General features: G+C 38.6%; 1 protein-coding gene across 4 annotated transcripts in view; it reads right to left on the reverse strand.

Moving 5' to 3' along the window:
• The window catches only part of LOC117407176 (neurobeachin-like protein 1), a 75607-nt gene extending 61208 nt beyond the window's left edge, over positions 1–14399 (reverse strand). For 2 of the 4 annotated variants that reach the window (XM_059032121.1, XM_059032118.1), the window contains exons 1-2: positions 13903–14399; positions 12868–13413 (exon numbers count right to left, since the gene is read on the reverse strand). In XM_059032121.1, the coding sequence (XP_058888104.1) occupies positions 12868–12918 (51 nt within the window). In that variant the 5' untranslated portion in view covers positions 12919–13413; positions 13903–14399. Of the gene's footprint in view, positions 1–12867; positions 13414–13687; positions 13850–13902 lie in introns of those variants that run through there. The other 2 variants (XM_059032119.1, XM_059032120.1) reach the window with 2 other exon arrangements.
• Between the last annotated feature and the right edge of the window lie 3986 nt (positions 14400–18385).

Genomic DNA, 18385 nt, shown 5'->3' on the forward strand with positions numbered 1-18385 from the left:
GACTTCCTGACAAATAACCAGCCTTTGAATAGTAAAGGTAAAAAGATGCACTATGAAAGGAGGGGCAGTTTGTAAGATCATCACTACAGTGTTTTTAATATTTAACATCCGCAGGCTGCCAGATATCTGCAGTAATGTTCTTTGTCACAGTAGCGCCCATGAATAGCTCGGGCCTGAGTTGACCTAATATCCCCCAACTTGTCAGCAGGTAGAATAAGCACACTGCTGTACACACTATGTTGCCCTGAGAACTGGATCCTTCAGCTTCTCTGCTTCTTTGTGTAGCCTGCTCTGGTAGAAACAGATTTGGCATCATTCACACGTGTCAGCATAGTTACTTGGTATACTTGAAATTCTAGCAGTGCAGGAAGTTTTACTTCAATGTATTTTTGCCATGAAAAACTGTGCTAAATTAAAGATTCTTGGGGGGCTCCCGAGTGGCGCATCCGGTAAAGGCACTCCGCGTGGAGTTGCCCAGAGCTGCGTGGTCCTCCGACGCTGTAGTTCTGAAGTGACTGCATGGCAGGCCTGCAGAGCGAAAAGAACCAGACGACTGACGGCACACGTTTTGGAGGACGCGTGTGTCCGTCTCCGTCCCTCCCAAGTCAGCGCGGGGGTGGCAGCGGTGAGTCGGGTTGAAATAAACAATAATTAGGGAGAAAATAAGAAATAAATGCCAATTCCAATTTAAAAAAAAAGGAGATTCTTGGATTCTTGAAAAACAGCGGAAACAAGTTTCATTTTTGGCAGAGGGAAAAGGGGAATGATTCTTTATCCAATGATGTGGATTACTATCGTGCTGTCCATTAAGTGCACAAAATCCATGTGCGTTAAAAGTTGATAGAGACACATGCAGAGAGGTGCTGGGACTAAAATAGCTGTGGTACACTCTCCTTCACCCAAGCCTATTAATGCAAGCCTTGTTCAACTGTGGGCAGTCAACGCAACCTTTTCACATCAGAGCTGAACACACATTCAGCACTGCAAGGAATCGGTCATCAAGTTTATTGCTTTGATTATCAGAACAATGAAGAAGAAAGAGCACGCCACAGTAACCACAGAGGTTAACTGGGTATTGATTCTATAACAAATTACACCAAAAGAAAGTGAAAGCCTGGCAGTGCCACAGTAAGAATGATAACTCATCACATTGTCCAAATAGAAATGAGCACACACGGGGTTAGTTTACTGGTGTTGTTACTTGTGGCAGTAGGTGGTTGTATATTACATCTTTAAGGTGTATAATCAGGGCTCCCGAGTGGCGCATCCAGTAAAGGCGCTCCTCGCAGGATGTGCCCTATAGCCTGGAGATCGCAGGTTCGAATCCAGGCTATGTCACAGCTGACCGTGACCGTGAGTTCCTAGGGGGCGGCGCACAATTGGCTGAGCGCTGCCCGGGTAGGGAGGGCTTAGGTCGGCAGGGGAATCCACGGCTCACCGCGCATCAGCGACCCCTGTGGCCGATAGGGCGCCTGTGGCTCTGCAGCGGAGCCGCCAGATCTGTGTTGTCCTCCGGCACTATAGGTCTGGTAGCATTGCTGTGGATCTGCAGTGCGAAAAATGACGGCTTGGAAGGAGCACGTTTCGGAGGACGCGTGTTTCAGCCTCCGTTTCCTGAGTCGGCGGGGGGGTTGCGAGCGGTGAGCCGGGGATACAGATAATAATTGGGCATGCTAAATTGGGGTGAAAACCGGGGTAAAAATAATTGGCGACGAAAAAAAAAAAGGTGTATAATCTATACTGCAACACAGTGCAATTAAAAAAGGTGATAGTACTTTAGATTACAGGCTGAGGTGGGATTTGAACTGGGGACCTCCTGGTTACAAGCCCTTTTCTTTAACCACTGGACCAGACAGCCTCCTACCATATTATTACATGGCAATGAATCACCCCCACATGGTTTATCATGCATACCTATATCATACAGGAAACGCCCTCAGTACTGTGCATACAGAGCTGGTATTAACATAGGCGTATGCAGTAACAAATACCTAAACAGCTCCCAAGAACCGAGAAACCGTGAATTTAAGGCCTAAGGATATAACCTAAACCTGCTCTCCATAATACCAAAAAACACATCTTAGTATTAAATAAAATTGATTAAAAGAAAAATAAAAAAAACACAGGCCCCAGGCTAGTTCTGTTCTTAATGTAGGTTCAATGCTGCATGAATTCCATTACTTCACTGCTAAAACTTCTGGCTGTGTTGCAGCAGCACATGTCATTTATACAGTAGAATAGTTCCTTTCATGGCTCTTGCACTTGCAAAGGCCCAATCGTTAACAGAACATGGCACTGACAGACACGCCCACGGCACAACAGTCTCCAGAATTCTTTTTAAATCATCTAATCTGAGGAATAATGTTGATTGTGTGTCTGTTTAAGGTGCTGGACCCAACCAGATCACATAATCTTGGGAAAAGTCACAGAAAACACTACAGTACAAGAACAAAGCAGATTAATTAGCCAATTCTGTTATTTCATGCCGTCAATGTGCTGACAGTTATCAATGCCCTTGGGAACTGAATATAGGATATTGTGGTCATTAAAGTGATTTGTCTGCCACTTCTGATATTTTATTTATCAGTATTATAGCCCAGTATCATAGGACCCGATTAAGCAAAAAACATTGCAGTATTGTTTAAGGTTAAAATAACATATAATGCCTTCAACCTGCTATTATAGTACTCTAGAATATATTCTTATACTACTGTATAAAAGTGTGTAACTCCATGGAATATTTTTAAATATTTTATCAATTTGTCAGTAAGAACAGCATGTAATGATTCAATGTCTATAGTTCCTCTCTATCACATTTAAGTTGTGTTTAAAAACAAAAAATCAATGACCCACAGTATTAACAGCTCACCAGCACCATAACAAGTATCAGGATACGACTGAGTTTAATATAATAATACTTATCATCTAGTGGCTGAAGTGTATAGATACACCACTATGACGAGGTGTCAGACAGCAGAGGCAGTGCATGTGTGTAAGACAATCGGTTACATCACAAAAGTACTGTTTTGTTATTTACTAAGCTTAGTTCTCCAAAACAAAACATATTTGTATGTTTAACTATACACACAGTCACCGCAGGCTCAGTGTTTTGCATAAATACTTTCAAAGGAATACCAAAATATTTAGAATGCACTGCATGGTGTTCGTGGACCAAGAGCTGGGGCAAAACCAAGAACTGCAAAACAAAAGGAGATACAGAAGAGACTTCATTTCCACAGATTCTTATCCTCAGTCACACTCTGAACAGTGCAAGTCAATTCAAATCCAGCTGCACTAATCTGCTTGCAAGCATTTAAGCTGCCATGGCAACTTTCCTGTCCTGCTCCATTAAACGTGTTGAGGGAAAGCTGAAATATGCCATCACATTACATTACGACAGACTCAAGGCAGTTTCAGTATGAAACGCTGTAGCAATACAAGCTCTCGACCAGAGTAAACATTGCTATTATGACAAGGTGTCCGACAGCAGAGCCAGTGTATGTGCAGCCATGTGCCTCCCTTTATGGCTGTGCACAGCAGTACAATATGTGCTTTTGTTCCCCCAGGGGTAATGTAGCATGCACATTTGTTCAGTGTTCCCACTTTATAGGGCTTTCTGATGAAGTGAATTAGTGAAGGGGCTTTATACTATAAAACATTGTACTTGTACTGTATTTTACTGTCAAGCCAACACAACTGTGAATTAACCAAATGTGTGAATTATGGACTTCTGAAATATCAATGGGGCACTGTACCCAGGAGAAATGTGTGTTGCAGTCTAGAGACAAGAGGTCTACCAACTTTTTTTTGCTTTTGTTGGGGGACCCCTTTTACAGAGCAGTTTTGAAGAGGGACCCACAACTGAAGACTGATGTATGTGCATCAGATGGGATGGTGGAAAGTCTCTCACTCCAACGATAAGGAAGTATGTTTTAATTGAATTAAAATTATAGAAGATCACTGTTCATGCAACAAATACAGATATCATAAATTATTTTATAAATAATAAAGAAACTGAATATCTTTTAAAATCTGTATTTGTTATATAAATTATACTTTTATTTAAATTTTTAAGTAAAAATAAGTTTACACGGTCCCAGAGGATCCCCAGGGGCCCATGACAAATTTCAGAAGCGCTTAGTCTACTGCATAGTATTATCTACATTAATTTACAAATATCCCATCAATGATTAACTAGTATCAACAATAATAATCTCAAAACACAAAAATGCAAACGCACAGGCAAAGCGATTTCTCTAAATTACGTATATGTAAACACATTTAAACCTTGTTCGACCTGTAGAGGCTAATGTGGCTTTTATTTTTATCCCTGCTTAATTGTGCTTCCAATCAGCCTATAAGATATGCAAACTAAGTAGTCATAATTTACATGACTGATTTTAACAACCATGCCCCGCTTGAGTAATGAAAATCACCTGGTTGCTATCGGTATGATTGAAGGCGGCCTGTCTGTGAGAGAAGTTGCCCGGAGAATAAGATGTTCTTCTTCAACAATCAGCAGACTAGTCCAGAGAAACCAGGAAACTGGCTCTATGAGGGACAGGCTATGTCCTGGAAGGCAGAGGGTCACCACACTGGCCCACAACGTCATGGTGGGCGTTATGCTGACTGTTGCGTTTTTCAAGCCAACAGGTGAGGAGGTGGAAGTGTAATGATGTGGGGAGGAATCTCCTTTAACACAAGAATGCATTTGGTGCAGATTGAGGGCAACCTTACTGCTCAGCGATACACTGACAAAGTCCTTGACGCAAGAGTTTTTCTGTTCCTGCAAGCCAATCTGGAAGTGTTGATTTTCCAGCAGGACAATGCAAAGACCACACAGTGCTAGGATTACAATTGCACGACTTCAAGAAAACAATGTCGAGGTCTTGCCGTGGCCAGCTTTTTCTCCTGACCCGAGTCCAATAGAACATCTGTGGGACCAAATCGCCAGTGCCATCCACAGGAGACAACCGTGACCAGCCAACCTTCACCAGCTGACTGCAGCTGCACAGGAAGAGTGGCGGAACATCCCACAGCAGTCTAGCCAGAGGCTGATCAGGTCTATGCGTCAACGCTGCCAGGATTGTGTTAATGCTCAGGGAAGTCATACTCAATACTAAACACTTGACATACTAAAAACTTATGATTCTTTGATCTGTATTGTTGTTCACATTTTCTGTGATTTTGTTTGATATCTATGTTGAAATTATTTGATTAAATCCATTAGATTTGAGTGTTGTGTTTCTTTTGTGCATCACTATTATATATATATATATATATATATATATATATATATATATATATACACACACACACACAGACGTGCTCAAATTTGTTGGTACCCTTACAGCTCATTGAAATAATGCTTCATTCCTCCTGAAAAGTGATGAAATTAAAAGCTATTTTATCATGTATACTTGCATGCCTTTGGTATGTCATAGAATAAAGCAAAGAAGCTGTGAAAAGAGATGAATTATTGCTTATTCTACAAAGATATTCTAAAATGGCCTGGACACATTTGTTGGTACCCCTTAGAAAAGATAATAAATAATTGGATTATAGTGATATTTCAAACTAATTAGTTTATTTAAATTAGTATCACACATGTCTCCAATCTTGTAATCAGTCATTCAGCTTATTTAAATGGAGAAAAGTAGTCACTGTGCTGTTTGGTATCATTGTGTGCACCACACTGAACATGGACCAGAGAAAGCAAAGGAGAGAGTTGTCCGAGGAGATCAGAAAGAAAATAATAGACAAGCATGGTAAACGTAAAGGCTACAAGACCATCTCCAAGCAGCTTGATGTTCCTGTGACAACAGTTGCAAATACTATTAAGAAGTTTAAGGTCCATGGAACTGTAGCCAACCTCCCTGGGCGCGGCCGCAAGAGGAAAATCGACCCCAGATTGAACAGAAGGATAGTGCGAATGGTAGAAAAAGAACCAAGGATAACTGCCAAAGAGATACAAGCTGAACTCCAAGGTGAAGGTACGTCAGTTTCTGATCGCACCATCCGTCGCTTTTTGAGTGAAAGTGGGCTCCATGGAAGAAGACCCAGGAGGACTCCACTTTTGAAAGAAAAACATAAAAAAGCCAGACTGGAATTTGCTAAAATGCATATTGACAAGCCACAATCCTTCTGGGTGAATGTCCTTTGGACAGATGAGTCAAAACTGGAGCTTTTTGGCAAGTCACATCAGCTCTATGTTCACAGACGAAAAAATGAAGCTTTCAAAGAAAAGAACACCATACCTACAGTGAAACATGGAGGAGGCTCGGTTATGTTTTGGGGCTGCTTTGCTGCGCCTGGCACAGGGTGCCTTGAATCTGTGCAGGGCACAATGAAATCTCAAGACTATCAAGGCATTCTGGAGCGAAACGTACTGCCCAGTGTCAGAAAGCTCTGTCTCAGTTGCAGGTCATGGGTCCTCCAACAGGATAATGACCCAAAACACACAGCTAAAAGCACCCAAGAATGGATAAGAACAAAACATTGGACTATTCTGAAGTGGCCTTCTATGAGTCCTGATCTGAATCCTATCGAACATCTATGGGAAGAGCTGAAACGTGCAGTCTGAAGAAGGCACCCATCAAACCTGAGACAGCTGGAGCAGTTTGCTCAGGAAGAGTGGGCTAAACTACCTGTTAACAGGTGCAGAAGTCTCATTGAGAGCTGCAGAAAACGTTTGATTGCAGTGATTGCCTCTAAAGGTTGTGCAACAAAATATTAGGTTAGCGGTCCCATCATTTTTGTCCATGCCATTTTCATTTGTTTTATTATTTACATTATTATGTTGAATAAAAAATCAAAAGCAAAGTCTGATTTCTATTAAATATGGACTAAACAATGGTGGATGCCAATTACTTTTGTCAGTTTCAAGTTATTTCAGAGAAAATTGTGCATTCTTCGTTTTTTGTGGAGGGGTACCAACAAATTTGAGCACGTCTGTATAATATATATATGACAGAATTTATGGCAGCGCCCACAGAGGAGCAACTCGTTCACAGTCTCACACTTGTAATTAAGTATTTCATGTAGACATTTCTTGTCGCCACCATTATGCTAAGAATAGCCATCATCTTTCTTCTTTTCTCTCTCTCAAAGAATCTTCCAAATAATGATTCGCTGTCTGGTATCACTTAAATCTATATCTAACTAGCTAGCTAGAACACAGAATGCTATGCGAGAGAGTGGGTAAATGTTTTCATTGGTACGATTGCACAATATCGATAACAAACGTAAACAAACACATACATTCACACTCGCTTCCTGGTTTTGTCATTACTTACTACGATGCATTGTGGGAGATTGCTTTGGAATAAGTGTGGCGCGCTTCAGTTCTCCAGTATGAAATCAACTGGTTCATGGAATATAACATGCGGTTCTAACGCGTACTTAATTTGAATTCAGTTTGGCACGTTGCTGGAGCATCAGTTTGAAACAACCCCTGTTTCAACGAAGTTTAAAAAAACATTTACGATATATTCCTAAGTGAAATGGAATTAATACACTGGGCCGCTACGATAAACGGGCCATGGTTCCCTGATCTAGAGCACGCCACTATATGTAGTCGACATTTTAAAAAGAAGACACAGGTTACTCCATACTATACCCCATCTCCCCTTTGAAGGAACTGGAATTGATCTTAGAGACATAATTGTTGTGATTGTTCAACTGCTTTCATTTGAAGCCAATTTAATTGACCAACAGTGACTTCAATTGAACTCATTTGTTGCCACTGTGAGAAGCTCATTTTAACAGAATACTGCCAATTGCAATTTTGATCAATGGTGTGTTGGAACCGATTAAAAGGGAATGGGAATTGGAATTGATTTTAAAAATAGAATTGGAATTTAAAAACAGGAATTGACCCCAAACCTCTAATCAAGCGTCATCACAAAAGGATTTAGCAATTCTCCACAGTATGTAAACATGTCAGTGCGAGACGCATGGTGTACTTTACATACAAGAAGACAGACTGGTTGTAAAGAATGCATTAACTTTAATGTGTGGCATATGTACATGCAGGTGCCTCCACTATATCATTCTTGGGATTGTTAGTTGGGATGAACACAAGCTCCTCCCATATAATTAAAGTTTTGACTTTTAACAAAATAGACCACACAGTAGCCCATCTCTCATATCGCCATCTGCATATCTAAAAACCGAAACGGACAACTGTTACGGAAGACTAAAAACAAGCCATATGCTTTCAAACCACAGCTGTTAAATTAAATCTGGATGCAAAATGCTATCCTGCTGTATGTGTTTTGGATATTACAGTAACATTTCAACCAATTTAAAGCAAGAGTGAGTCGACTACCACCTCTCAAATGAAAGCCTCTCAAAAGCAAATCTAACAAAACACTGGATTTCTCAACCCATAATGCAATCCTAAATCATGCAGTTGGTAAAAACATTTAGACACCACATTTAGAATCAATGTAGAAAAAAGGATTGTAAAAATATATAGTGTATATATTTGCTATTTCACAGTTATATGTATGTCATGTTGGCAGACAAAAATGCATATATTCTGTACTGGGGTTCCTGAATTAATTATTTAAAGTTGGAACACATGTGCTATTAAACAGGGGTTACCCATGCTTGCAGTAACATGCAAATATCTAGCATACAAATGTTTCATTACTTCATCAGTCCCCATCAAAGATACTGTATGAAGCTATAGTTCAAAATACATTTAACTAACTTAGTTATACCTCCCACTGCTACATTGGAAAAGGAAGACAGAAAAACATTCTGAAATAATGTGGTTAGGTTTTCCAGAGTATATTTCAAATACACTTAACAGGAAAGCCATTTTCAACTTTCTGGGCCATGATTAATATATTAAAGCACGACGCTAGGGGGCAATATATTTGAAGCTTTTTAAACTGTATTTAAAGCTGTAAAAAGCTGCTGGAAACTACAGAAGCAAACCTGTTTTGATCTGGGAGCACAATGCTCTGAACTTGTAAATGTTGTTGGCAAACACGTGGTATGAAGTGTTAAAACCTTCTGACATGCTTTGTTGGCAGGCAACAGCTAGGAAATACGCCTGTCTGATCAGAAATATATGATGTCATCGGCAACACCAACGTGGCTTAACTGCAGGGAGCAAGTCAGGGTGGGAAAGCAGCGCCTAGGGCTACATGTGCACGCTGTAGGAGGGAATTAATGACACCTTCGAGGTCTGGTAGAGTTCCAGGATGCCAAACGGTATTTCAAAGTGGACAGGTTTATTTTTTACGCCAAATAGAGTTTGTTATACAGTTAGAATATTATAGGAAGCACTCACATTGTACAGCAGATCAAATACTTAAGGTGAATGTATAGTGAATCAGTATTCTAATAAAATCTGAAAGCCAAGTCTAGATGTTCAGTGGTTATGGGAAACACTGAACATGTGCACATCCTGGGAACTAGGTAACCTGGGAACTAGGTAGCCTAATCATTCCTATACAGTAGTCTGTGGGTTTTTTTCTTGTATTAGCAGTTTTGCACAATTACTGGTTTTACTGCAAGCTTACTGTAAATTGTCCCACTTAATCTTACTGCAAACTGGCAAACAGAGAAAAGCTAAGGTGGCACAATTACTGTAAGCTTAATAGTAACACCTCGAATGGCTCAAAATGATATGCAACAGGAGTTTTATGTTTCATACCAGAGTACAAAATTGAGCATTATTGATGGATGCTGTAGCTTTACGGTTGATAAAACAGAGCCTGTATTACATATGGTGCTCATATCTCCCTGTTGCTGCAGGTAGCAGTAGGAGCATTGTGTGTGTCTGTTGCTCAAACTGCTTTAGGTAATGTAAACAAACAGCAGAGTGATACGGAGACATAAACCCAAGAATCAAAGTAAATAATATAACAAGACTGTGTGACACCGGCCTGATCCCTTCCCAAAACATTTGCTGAATCTTACAAGGCAAACACTAGCAGTACACCCAACAGCTTTTCAATTGAGCCTGTCCTTTTAAATGCAAATCACACACTTGTTTGCTTGTTTTGGTGAAATAGGAGAGCCTTTGAAAATTGCAGAGCCAGCTGATTACTCATTAAACAGAGACAAACAAACATTTGGTAATGACTTGCCCTTAGTGGCAATAGCATAGATTATAGGAGAACAATTGTCACTATATGTTATGTTTACTATATGCACAGAACACTAACATTTGAGGAAATACATTAATAAAATATCATTAGTATCTGCAGTGTCTCAGTACAAAGGTCATCTACAGGAAGACTGCTGTGAGCGAGAAGCCCAGAAGGATCGCCAAGGGTGAACAATACAATTCCCACATAAGAAATTCCAACAGAAGAATCCATTAAGTCTTCTTGATTTAATCACGTAGACAATATTGTGCCTTATGGGAGCTTTTATTTCATTAACACAAACACTGCCAATACAGAAGCAATAGGTTCTGTATTGTACTGCCATGTAGGGTTGGACGATAACGACATTTTCAGTTATCAATTATCGGCTGTAAATTATCACGATAATCATGATTATCGGCTGAAAAAATAACATATGTAAAATGTCTTGGAATTTATCAAATTTAAAGCTATATATACTTGAGCAATATGACAACTGCCTCTACGAGTTTAGAAGAAATAAAACTAGACAATTTTCAAAAAGACCAGCATCTTTCATAAAAGTTATGAAACAATGGTTGGTTACAAAAAAGCACAAATAATATAACCAAATGTTTGTTTTAACTTTTGAAATATAGGCTACTTGAAATTAAAAAAAGTGTTTAAAAAAAATAATAATTATAAATTGCGATTAAAAAATATCAGTTTTTGAACAGTTTCAGCACTGAGTCGCTTACGTTGCGGGGTCACTATCAATCCACATCCACTGAACAGCCTTTCAGACGAAACGCTTGTGGCTGGCAAACAGATACTTGCAAGCCAACATGGAAAGATGTGGAAATGACTGGGCATGCATCTACCACCAGTTTAGTGCATCAACCTCGATAGCACTTTCAGGTAAGCTGAGATAACCGAGAATCTCACGCTGAACAGCTTCTGACACAGACAGGTTTCTTGCAAGTACTTTAGGTTTTCTCATCTTGAGTTTGACTGCCTGTTTCAAAAGTGAGGTTAAGCCTTCCTTGGTTTTCCTTTTTCTTGAGGTAAGCAAAGTGTGCACAGATCACGTGTTGCGCCTCACGCAGACAGTTAAGTTCTGTCTTACTCCTTCAATGCAGAGTTACTGTTACACACAAGCATATCATAGTGGGTAACGGACGATAAAATGATTATCGATAATTATTTTTCAACGCAATACAATTATCGATGCAAAAACATTATCGATAATATCACGAAAATCGATTATTGTTCCAACCCTACTGCCATGTATTTCAGCTTGACATTAGATTTGCTATAGAGCAGGTCAATCAGCTAATTACGTGATAAATTTACAATAAAAGAAACTTAATAAAATTGAAAAAGCCTTCCAGTTGAAAACGTGTGGCGTTGAATTTATGACTTTTTTAGTATTTATAATTTTAGCACTAGTGAGCATTTAATAGTTATGGATAATGTTGCGCTAATCAACTAGTAGGCTTTATTGGTAGTTCCATCTACCCATGATTCCTGTTTGTAGACTTGCATACAAGGTACCCTGCTGTAGGTAGGTGTCCAAATATCTCAATCCCCAATCCAAGGGCACCTGCATTATGGACAGTAAACAACTAAAGCCAGTTGGTAACATTGATCTAATTCAAACAGGCCTTGCTCCGAGGCAACATCTCCAAGGAAATGTGTCTGCACTCAGTCAGTATGGACTTTCATACAATGAATTTAGTCACTAGGTTACAGAAAACAGCCAAGCTGTCCTGGGTAAATGTTTCAATTTCAGAGGCCATTTTTATTTTTAATTAATTTGATGAAAACAAAAATAATTACCAAAGCAAAAGCAGTGAAACATGCACAGTGGAATGTGTTTTTGATCAGAACAAGGTGACGAAAGTGTCACCTCAAGAGATCACATGGTACACACAAGCATTCAGCCAGGTAATGCTGCAGAGCAATGGATTATTGACAGCAAGACGTCTATCATTTATAAAGGGCAGCACCTGGAGTACAGAGAGAAAGTGCAGTAAATGCCATGCTGCATTGTGCCAAATGAACGTCTCCCTGCTACATTTAATATGCATGTGTTCTTCCACAATGGAAGCAGTCAGTCATTTCTCAAGGAGGCTGACATTTTTTACGACACACTGGGGCTCTGCTGAATTTCTGGCATGAAATCTGAGAATAGTCAACTGCAGGTGTGAGGCCTGAACTTTTTAACCTAAGTTCAGAATTCTTTTTCCTCCTGTAGACCACATTTAAAACATGCTTACTGAGGAAGGATTACCCTGTAAAAAAGTCCTGGTGTCCCAGGACTAACCCTTAGATTTCAACACACAGGTGCAGGTGCACAACCATGACCACTTTGTTATCAGTCTTTGCAGCAAAGCTATCTGATATACACTTTAGACCATCAATAATCAATAATAATTGATTTGGTCAAAGTTCCACATTTCTGACATTTCTTTATTTTTATACATGAAATTTACACCAGAAATACTTCAACTCAAAAGGCTGAATTGCCAGAATGTAGACCTTTCAAACAAACATGCCCTGTTCGATTGATTGGTTGCCATGCAATTTAGCACAGCAGGTATCTAAAAAACAGACAACTTCAGAGCAAGGCTCCTGGTGGAGACATCATAAGCAATACAGTCCCCTGAAGTGGATGCAGTTTGTGCTGATGCACTGGGATATAAAACAGGTCAAAATGCAACTACAAGATTTAAATAGCATAAGCAACAACAAAAAAAAATGGATGAATAAAATACTGTACCTTGTTACAATAGAGCATCCAAAGCTCATATAGCCTTTCTGTAGATGCCATTCCTTAAACCTTATTTAGAAATGCAATTTTAGGATCCCGAAATCGTCATGTTTTATTCTTCTGTTCCTGTTATTATTCTGATAACATGAACCACATCAACCCGGAAATGGGATATCCAGTGTACAGAGGAAAACGAACAATCTTCTGTTTCTGTGTTTGTGTGGGTGTGTGGGTGATAACGCTTAATTCAAGGAAAGCTTTTGAAGAACTCCTCTAATCATTTGAAACGAGTTCTGCTGAACCCCAGTATCGGCTTGGCGCAATCCAGCTCTATTAAATAGAGATACAGTCATTGACTCTTTCCTCTTTGTTTGTTGTACAATAGCATTCATAATTCAGTGCGATCAGTCAGTTGTTTCCCATTCTGCCCGTTTTGAGTTTAATATCCGGATGGCTTCCTTCGTTGATTATATCAACATGACGAAGCAAAAACTGGACTCGCAAGTTTCAAGAAGAGAGCTGCCTGAAAATATCTTGATTTGGATCTCTCATATCCTATTGGTAGAAAAAAAAAAAACTCAGTGACAGCTCAGCACTACATGAACATCACAGAGAGAAAGAGAGAAGCACAAGCGGTCATGCATGCCAAGGTCAGAATGTCAACATAAAGATTCTAGTGAAATTACCGATTGCTGACAAATATTGCGATTGGCTTTTATTTAGTTTTAAAACGATGGCTCAAATAGTTAAGCCGCCGCCCTCCCCCTCCAAAATAATAATAATAATAATAATAATAATAATAATAATAATAATAATAATAATCATTTACCTGTGTAATAATATATCATTATGTCATTCCCGGTGGGTCACACACGTTATTTTGTCTAACCACGGCAGACACATAAACAAGATATAGACCTTTTTTTTTTAAACAATACTGTTTTTAAACGATATTCTGAAAGGAACTTTCTCAACTCTGTAAACAGTGTTTACATAATAATAATAATTTTTAAAAATCGATAAAATCATAAACAAGTATAATACCATAGTCAAAATCCCCGTTTCTTCCCAAGCCAGCTCCAAATTGCGTTGTCCAAATTCATATCTGTGGTGAAACTTCGTTCATCTTGATGTATAAAACATATATAAATCAACGCTTCGATGCTACGGCTTCAGTACGGAACTATTTTAAACAACTAATAGTCGATGGCTCGATGTGGCTTCTTTCTTTATAAATATAAACACCTATTTTGGAATAAACGTCAAGACTAAAACTAATGCAGAATTATAAGACGCAATTCCTAGTGCCAACAAGACAGCAGTCTTAAACACTCCACAGAGGCAAAGTTATATCCTAACAAGGCTGGGTGCTCCCGCAGACAAAACTGCCAATAATTACGAATGAATTCTTAAATGAAGCCTTCAAGCTTATAAACTGTATTGTTCCCCAACCACATTCCTTGACAAACACTAATCCTGCTATCCAACCTGGCCCTCAGGTGACTGACGCTACCGTAAACCGCACTTGACTTCTTGCCAATTGTTTTTATTTTTGTTGGATTGCGACAATCACCTGATGCTTTACGTTGAAGATGTGGAGCTCAGACGGTTGCTATGGGTGGGGTTCGGCTGTTACGAAGCTTAAAATCTGCTTTACTCTGATTGGCTGTCCGATAACCAATAGTGGAAGTACAGTGCCATCTGCTGTTAATAGTAAGCATGTTCAACTTTGATCAATTTGCACTAAATCGTTCCTTGGTGTCTAGACCGGTGTACTGTAGTGTTATTTTCAGGTTCGCGAATAAGAGAGAAGTGGTTGTTCAAGTCTGGTACGTTATGCAGTTTTTGGTCTTTTTCATCTTTTTAAATTTAATCTATCATATTTTTCCACCATAAAGAAAATATTTGTCATATGCAATACATTGGGTCATGTGCATTTTTTTACTTCTGCAATTTTGCGGTGGAATTCGCATTTTGTTTTTTTTTCTTTTAAGAGAAATTGATTGTCTGTTTCCAGTTTAAGTTTGCAAAAAAACCCAAAAAACAACGTATAATTAGCATTTGTTTTGTGTTTTTACTACAAACCTTATGACTGTATAGCTTCGTATGGAGGAGGAAGCTAAATCAGATGATTTAAACTAATCTCGGGATATAAATAAAACGTAACTACTGTGTGCAAAGAAAATGTAGCAATATTTAAACTCCCGCAGAGAATTACATTTATCAACTTTTTTAAACAGTTTTTGTGAATCATGGAGGAAAACATTTCATTAACTAAAGTTATCAGGTACATTTTTCTTACTACTGATACTAATGGAATTAATGCATAACTATTATTTTATTTATAAATATTTATTTTGAGAAAATCATCGAGAGTGGTGTCCATTATTGCTTATAAAGACCCTGAGAATAAATGTGTATTATGTCATTGCAATCACTCAGGTTAAACAATGTCTTGTAATTTGCCCAAACATCAATATTTTTCAACAAAACTTTCAGGAAGTATTGTAACATCCTTCGGCCCTTAAAAAGTCCTGCAGGATTCCAACAGGAATGTGCAGGAATTGTGAACGTGTCCTGCAGGAATGTTCTGCAAAACAATATATTTACCAATACTTTAAAAGTTATCCATAAATATTAATTGTCATTGAAACAGCACGCTTGTTTGGCACACAGATTACACCTCTGCCTACAGCAAATTATTTTACTGAAACAAGTTTTAGTAAAATAAATCTCTTCTGTGATTGGAAGATGTCGGTCCATAGCTCCCCTTTTTAAGAAGAGTGCTTGGCATGCTTATGCTAAGGTCTATCTGACTGAAACTGGATCTGAACCACAGAAAATTCCAAGTGGAGGATGGAACTCAAGCTTGCCAATGATTGAAAAAGTGGTCCAGCAAACAGAACAATTAGAGATTGCAGCTGTGAAACTGACGAGACCAGCACTAAACATTACTGCTGAACAGAAGATGCTCCTAGAAGAGTGTGAGATGCTCAAGCCATTCCAGGAAGCCACCACAACTCTCTCTGGAGCAAAGGATCCAACTGCATCTCTCATTGCCCCTACAGTGGCTGGAATTCACAGAGCACTTGGAAAGCTTAAAACTAAATCTGTATCTGGCTTGAAGGTGAAAGATTATCTTCTGAGTCAAATCTCAACAAGGTTATCAAGCTTAGAGAATGCCCTTGATTGTCAGATATCAACCTTCCTCGATCCACGGTTTAAAACCTGACTCTTCGACAATGAGTAAAAAGAAGCTGTGATCAAAGGCTTGTCTGTTCTATGTGGACCTGCTGAAAGTGATCCAGTTCCACCCAAGAGAGCACGTACATCTGAAAGCATCTATGAGCTTTCTGACAGCAGCCCTGAAGACGATGATAACATGGAAGGATCTGCTTTGCACAATGAGCTGAAGGTTTATGCAGCAAAGAAGAGGGAGACTTTGGACTCCTGCCCTTTGGCGTATTGGAAAAATTTCAAAGATTCATTGCCTTTGTTGGCACAGCTGTCACATCGTTTATTTTGTGTGCCTGCAACATCAGTGGAAAGTGAAAGACTGTTCTCCAAAGCAGAGGACCTAATCACGGATCGGAGAACAAGACTGATTTCTGCAAGTGTTGAAAAAATCATTCTGATAAACCGTAACCTATCCTGGAGTAAGGACTGAGAAAGGGGAAACTGGAGCAAGTGTCAGACAAAGGGAGTAACTGCTGGAAGGCACCACAACTGAAGTGTACAAAAATACTGCGTCAAATTAAATGGAAAAAATGTTTAATATATTGTGTTAGTATTTCCAATTAATAATCTCATATAAATATGTTCCTTTCTCTAGTATTTCATATTTTACTATAAAGGAAATAACTAGCTAGAATCTATAGTTGGTTGTCTGGGTTCCTCAGCATTAAATTAAATAAACAATATTACATTTTAGTAAGAATCCTGGAGAAAACATAATAGTATGAACTGTTTAACATTGTTTAGCCAGCAGTATAACTGCAGTCAATTTAATAGCCTGCAACCTTACAAAAAAGTGATCTACTGTTATTTTTTTTTATTTTCTTTTATTATAAGTAAATACATAAGTCAATTGAATTACGTCTTTATACAGGGTTGTAAGTGAGAGGCCCTATTTGATATGACAGGTCCATCCCTCCCTTCCATACAGTGCTGCTACAAGAAGTTTAATGTTGCCATAGCACAACGCTGCCATGGATTATACTGGAAAAACGTCACACGACAGATCAGATTTTGGAATTAATTTTTATAAATACAACACAAAATGCAATTCAATATTACTTAAGCACTAAACCTCTCTCTCTCTCTCTTTCTCTCTCTCTTTCTCTCTCTCTCTCTCTCTCTCTCTCTCCTAGAATAACACATTTGTATCCATGTATCTCTAAGCAGAATACATAATAAATACTTTACATTAAAAAATCTTGTTTTTAAAGAAAAGCAAAAGGTGTGTATGGTTTCTGAAGTACTTTATAATGTTCCCCAGAGTGTTCTGAAAAAAGGACACCATTTCCAAGATGCTACTGTAAAAAATTGATTTTTAACATTTATATAGGAAGAGTATCATATTTTGGTACACGTGCCACTTTCTGACAGTGTACCACTTTCTAACACTACACCAGTACTTCTGTGATCTAATATTGTACAATATAGTTTATTTTATGTAGTGTACACTACTAATGTAGTTTAAGCATCCTTCCTTTTAAAATTTGATTGTAAAATTGTCAAAATAAGTAGCTAATTTTTAATGGTTTCCTCAGTCTTATACTGAGATTTTTTCCCCCAGTATAGTACAGAAACTGGCAGTGTCAAGAGAGTTGAAAGGTCACAATATCATTTTCTTTTTCTCATGAACCAGAAAGCAAAAAAAAAAGTTTGTTGAATACGGAAGCGCATAGCTGCCATAGTTGAGCAACGCAGAAAAATATTTACAATTGTATAATTTGTAGCTATACTGTATGTTCTATAAGTGAAGGGGGCCCAGTGTTACGTTTCATAATAAGTAGTGCAAAAAGTGATTTTATAGAAAAAATGTAAATGTAAAAAATGTAAATATTCTACAGATAGCACGTCTGTGTGTTTTGAGGAATAACACAATCTAAGATATCACCATTTTTTTTTAATTAATTATTTTTATTTTTTTTCATAACTTTACATATTAATATCGTTCACTACACTGTATTCTTCTTTCTTGGCAGATGTAACCAAGGGCATACCATCTGATTCTCAATAGAAGGAGCTCTGAAAAGTTGAGTTAAAGAAAAAAAAAAAATCTTTCAGGCAAAAAGTCTACTCAGGTTGGGTCGAGGTATGGCGATTCCGTGAATGAGTCGCTGGTCAATGCTGGGCAGCTGCTCTGAGCCTTTCTTTACTTTTTTCACCAGCACTGTTTGGCAGTGTGGGCCTCTAGCGCTTCTGATTCTACATTTGCTCATCATGGAGAGGTTGAGAATCCCTGCTGCGTCCAAGTTCACTGGAAGAGATCCAAGCTCTTTGGAGCGCAGGCTCAACCCTG

This window comes from Acipenser ruthenus, chromosome 10 (assembly GCF_902713425.1).
Source record: "Acipenser ruthenus chromosome 10, fAciRut3.2 maternal haplotype, whole genome shotgun sequence".
Classification (NCBI taxonomy): domain Eukaryota; kingdom Metazoa; phylum Chordata; class Actinopteri; order Acipenseriformes; family Acipenseridae; genus Acipenser; species Acipenser ruthenus.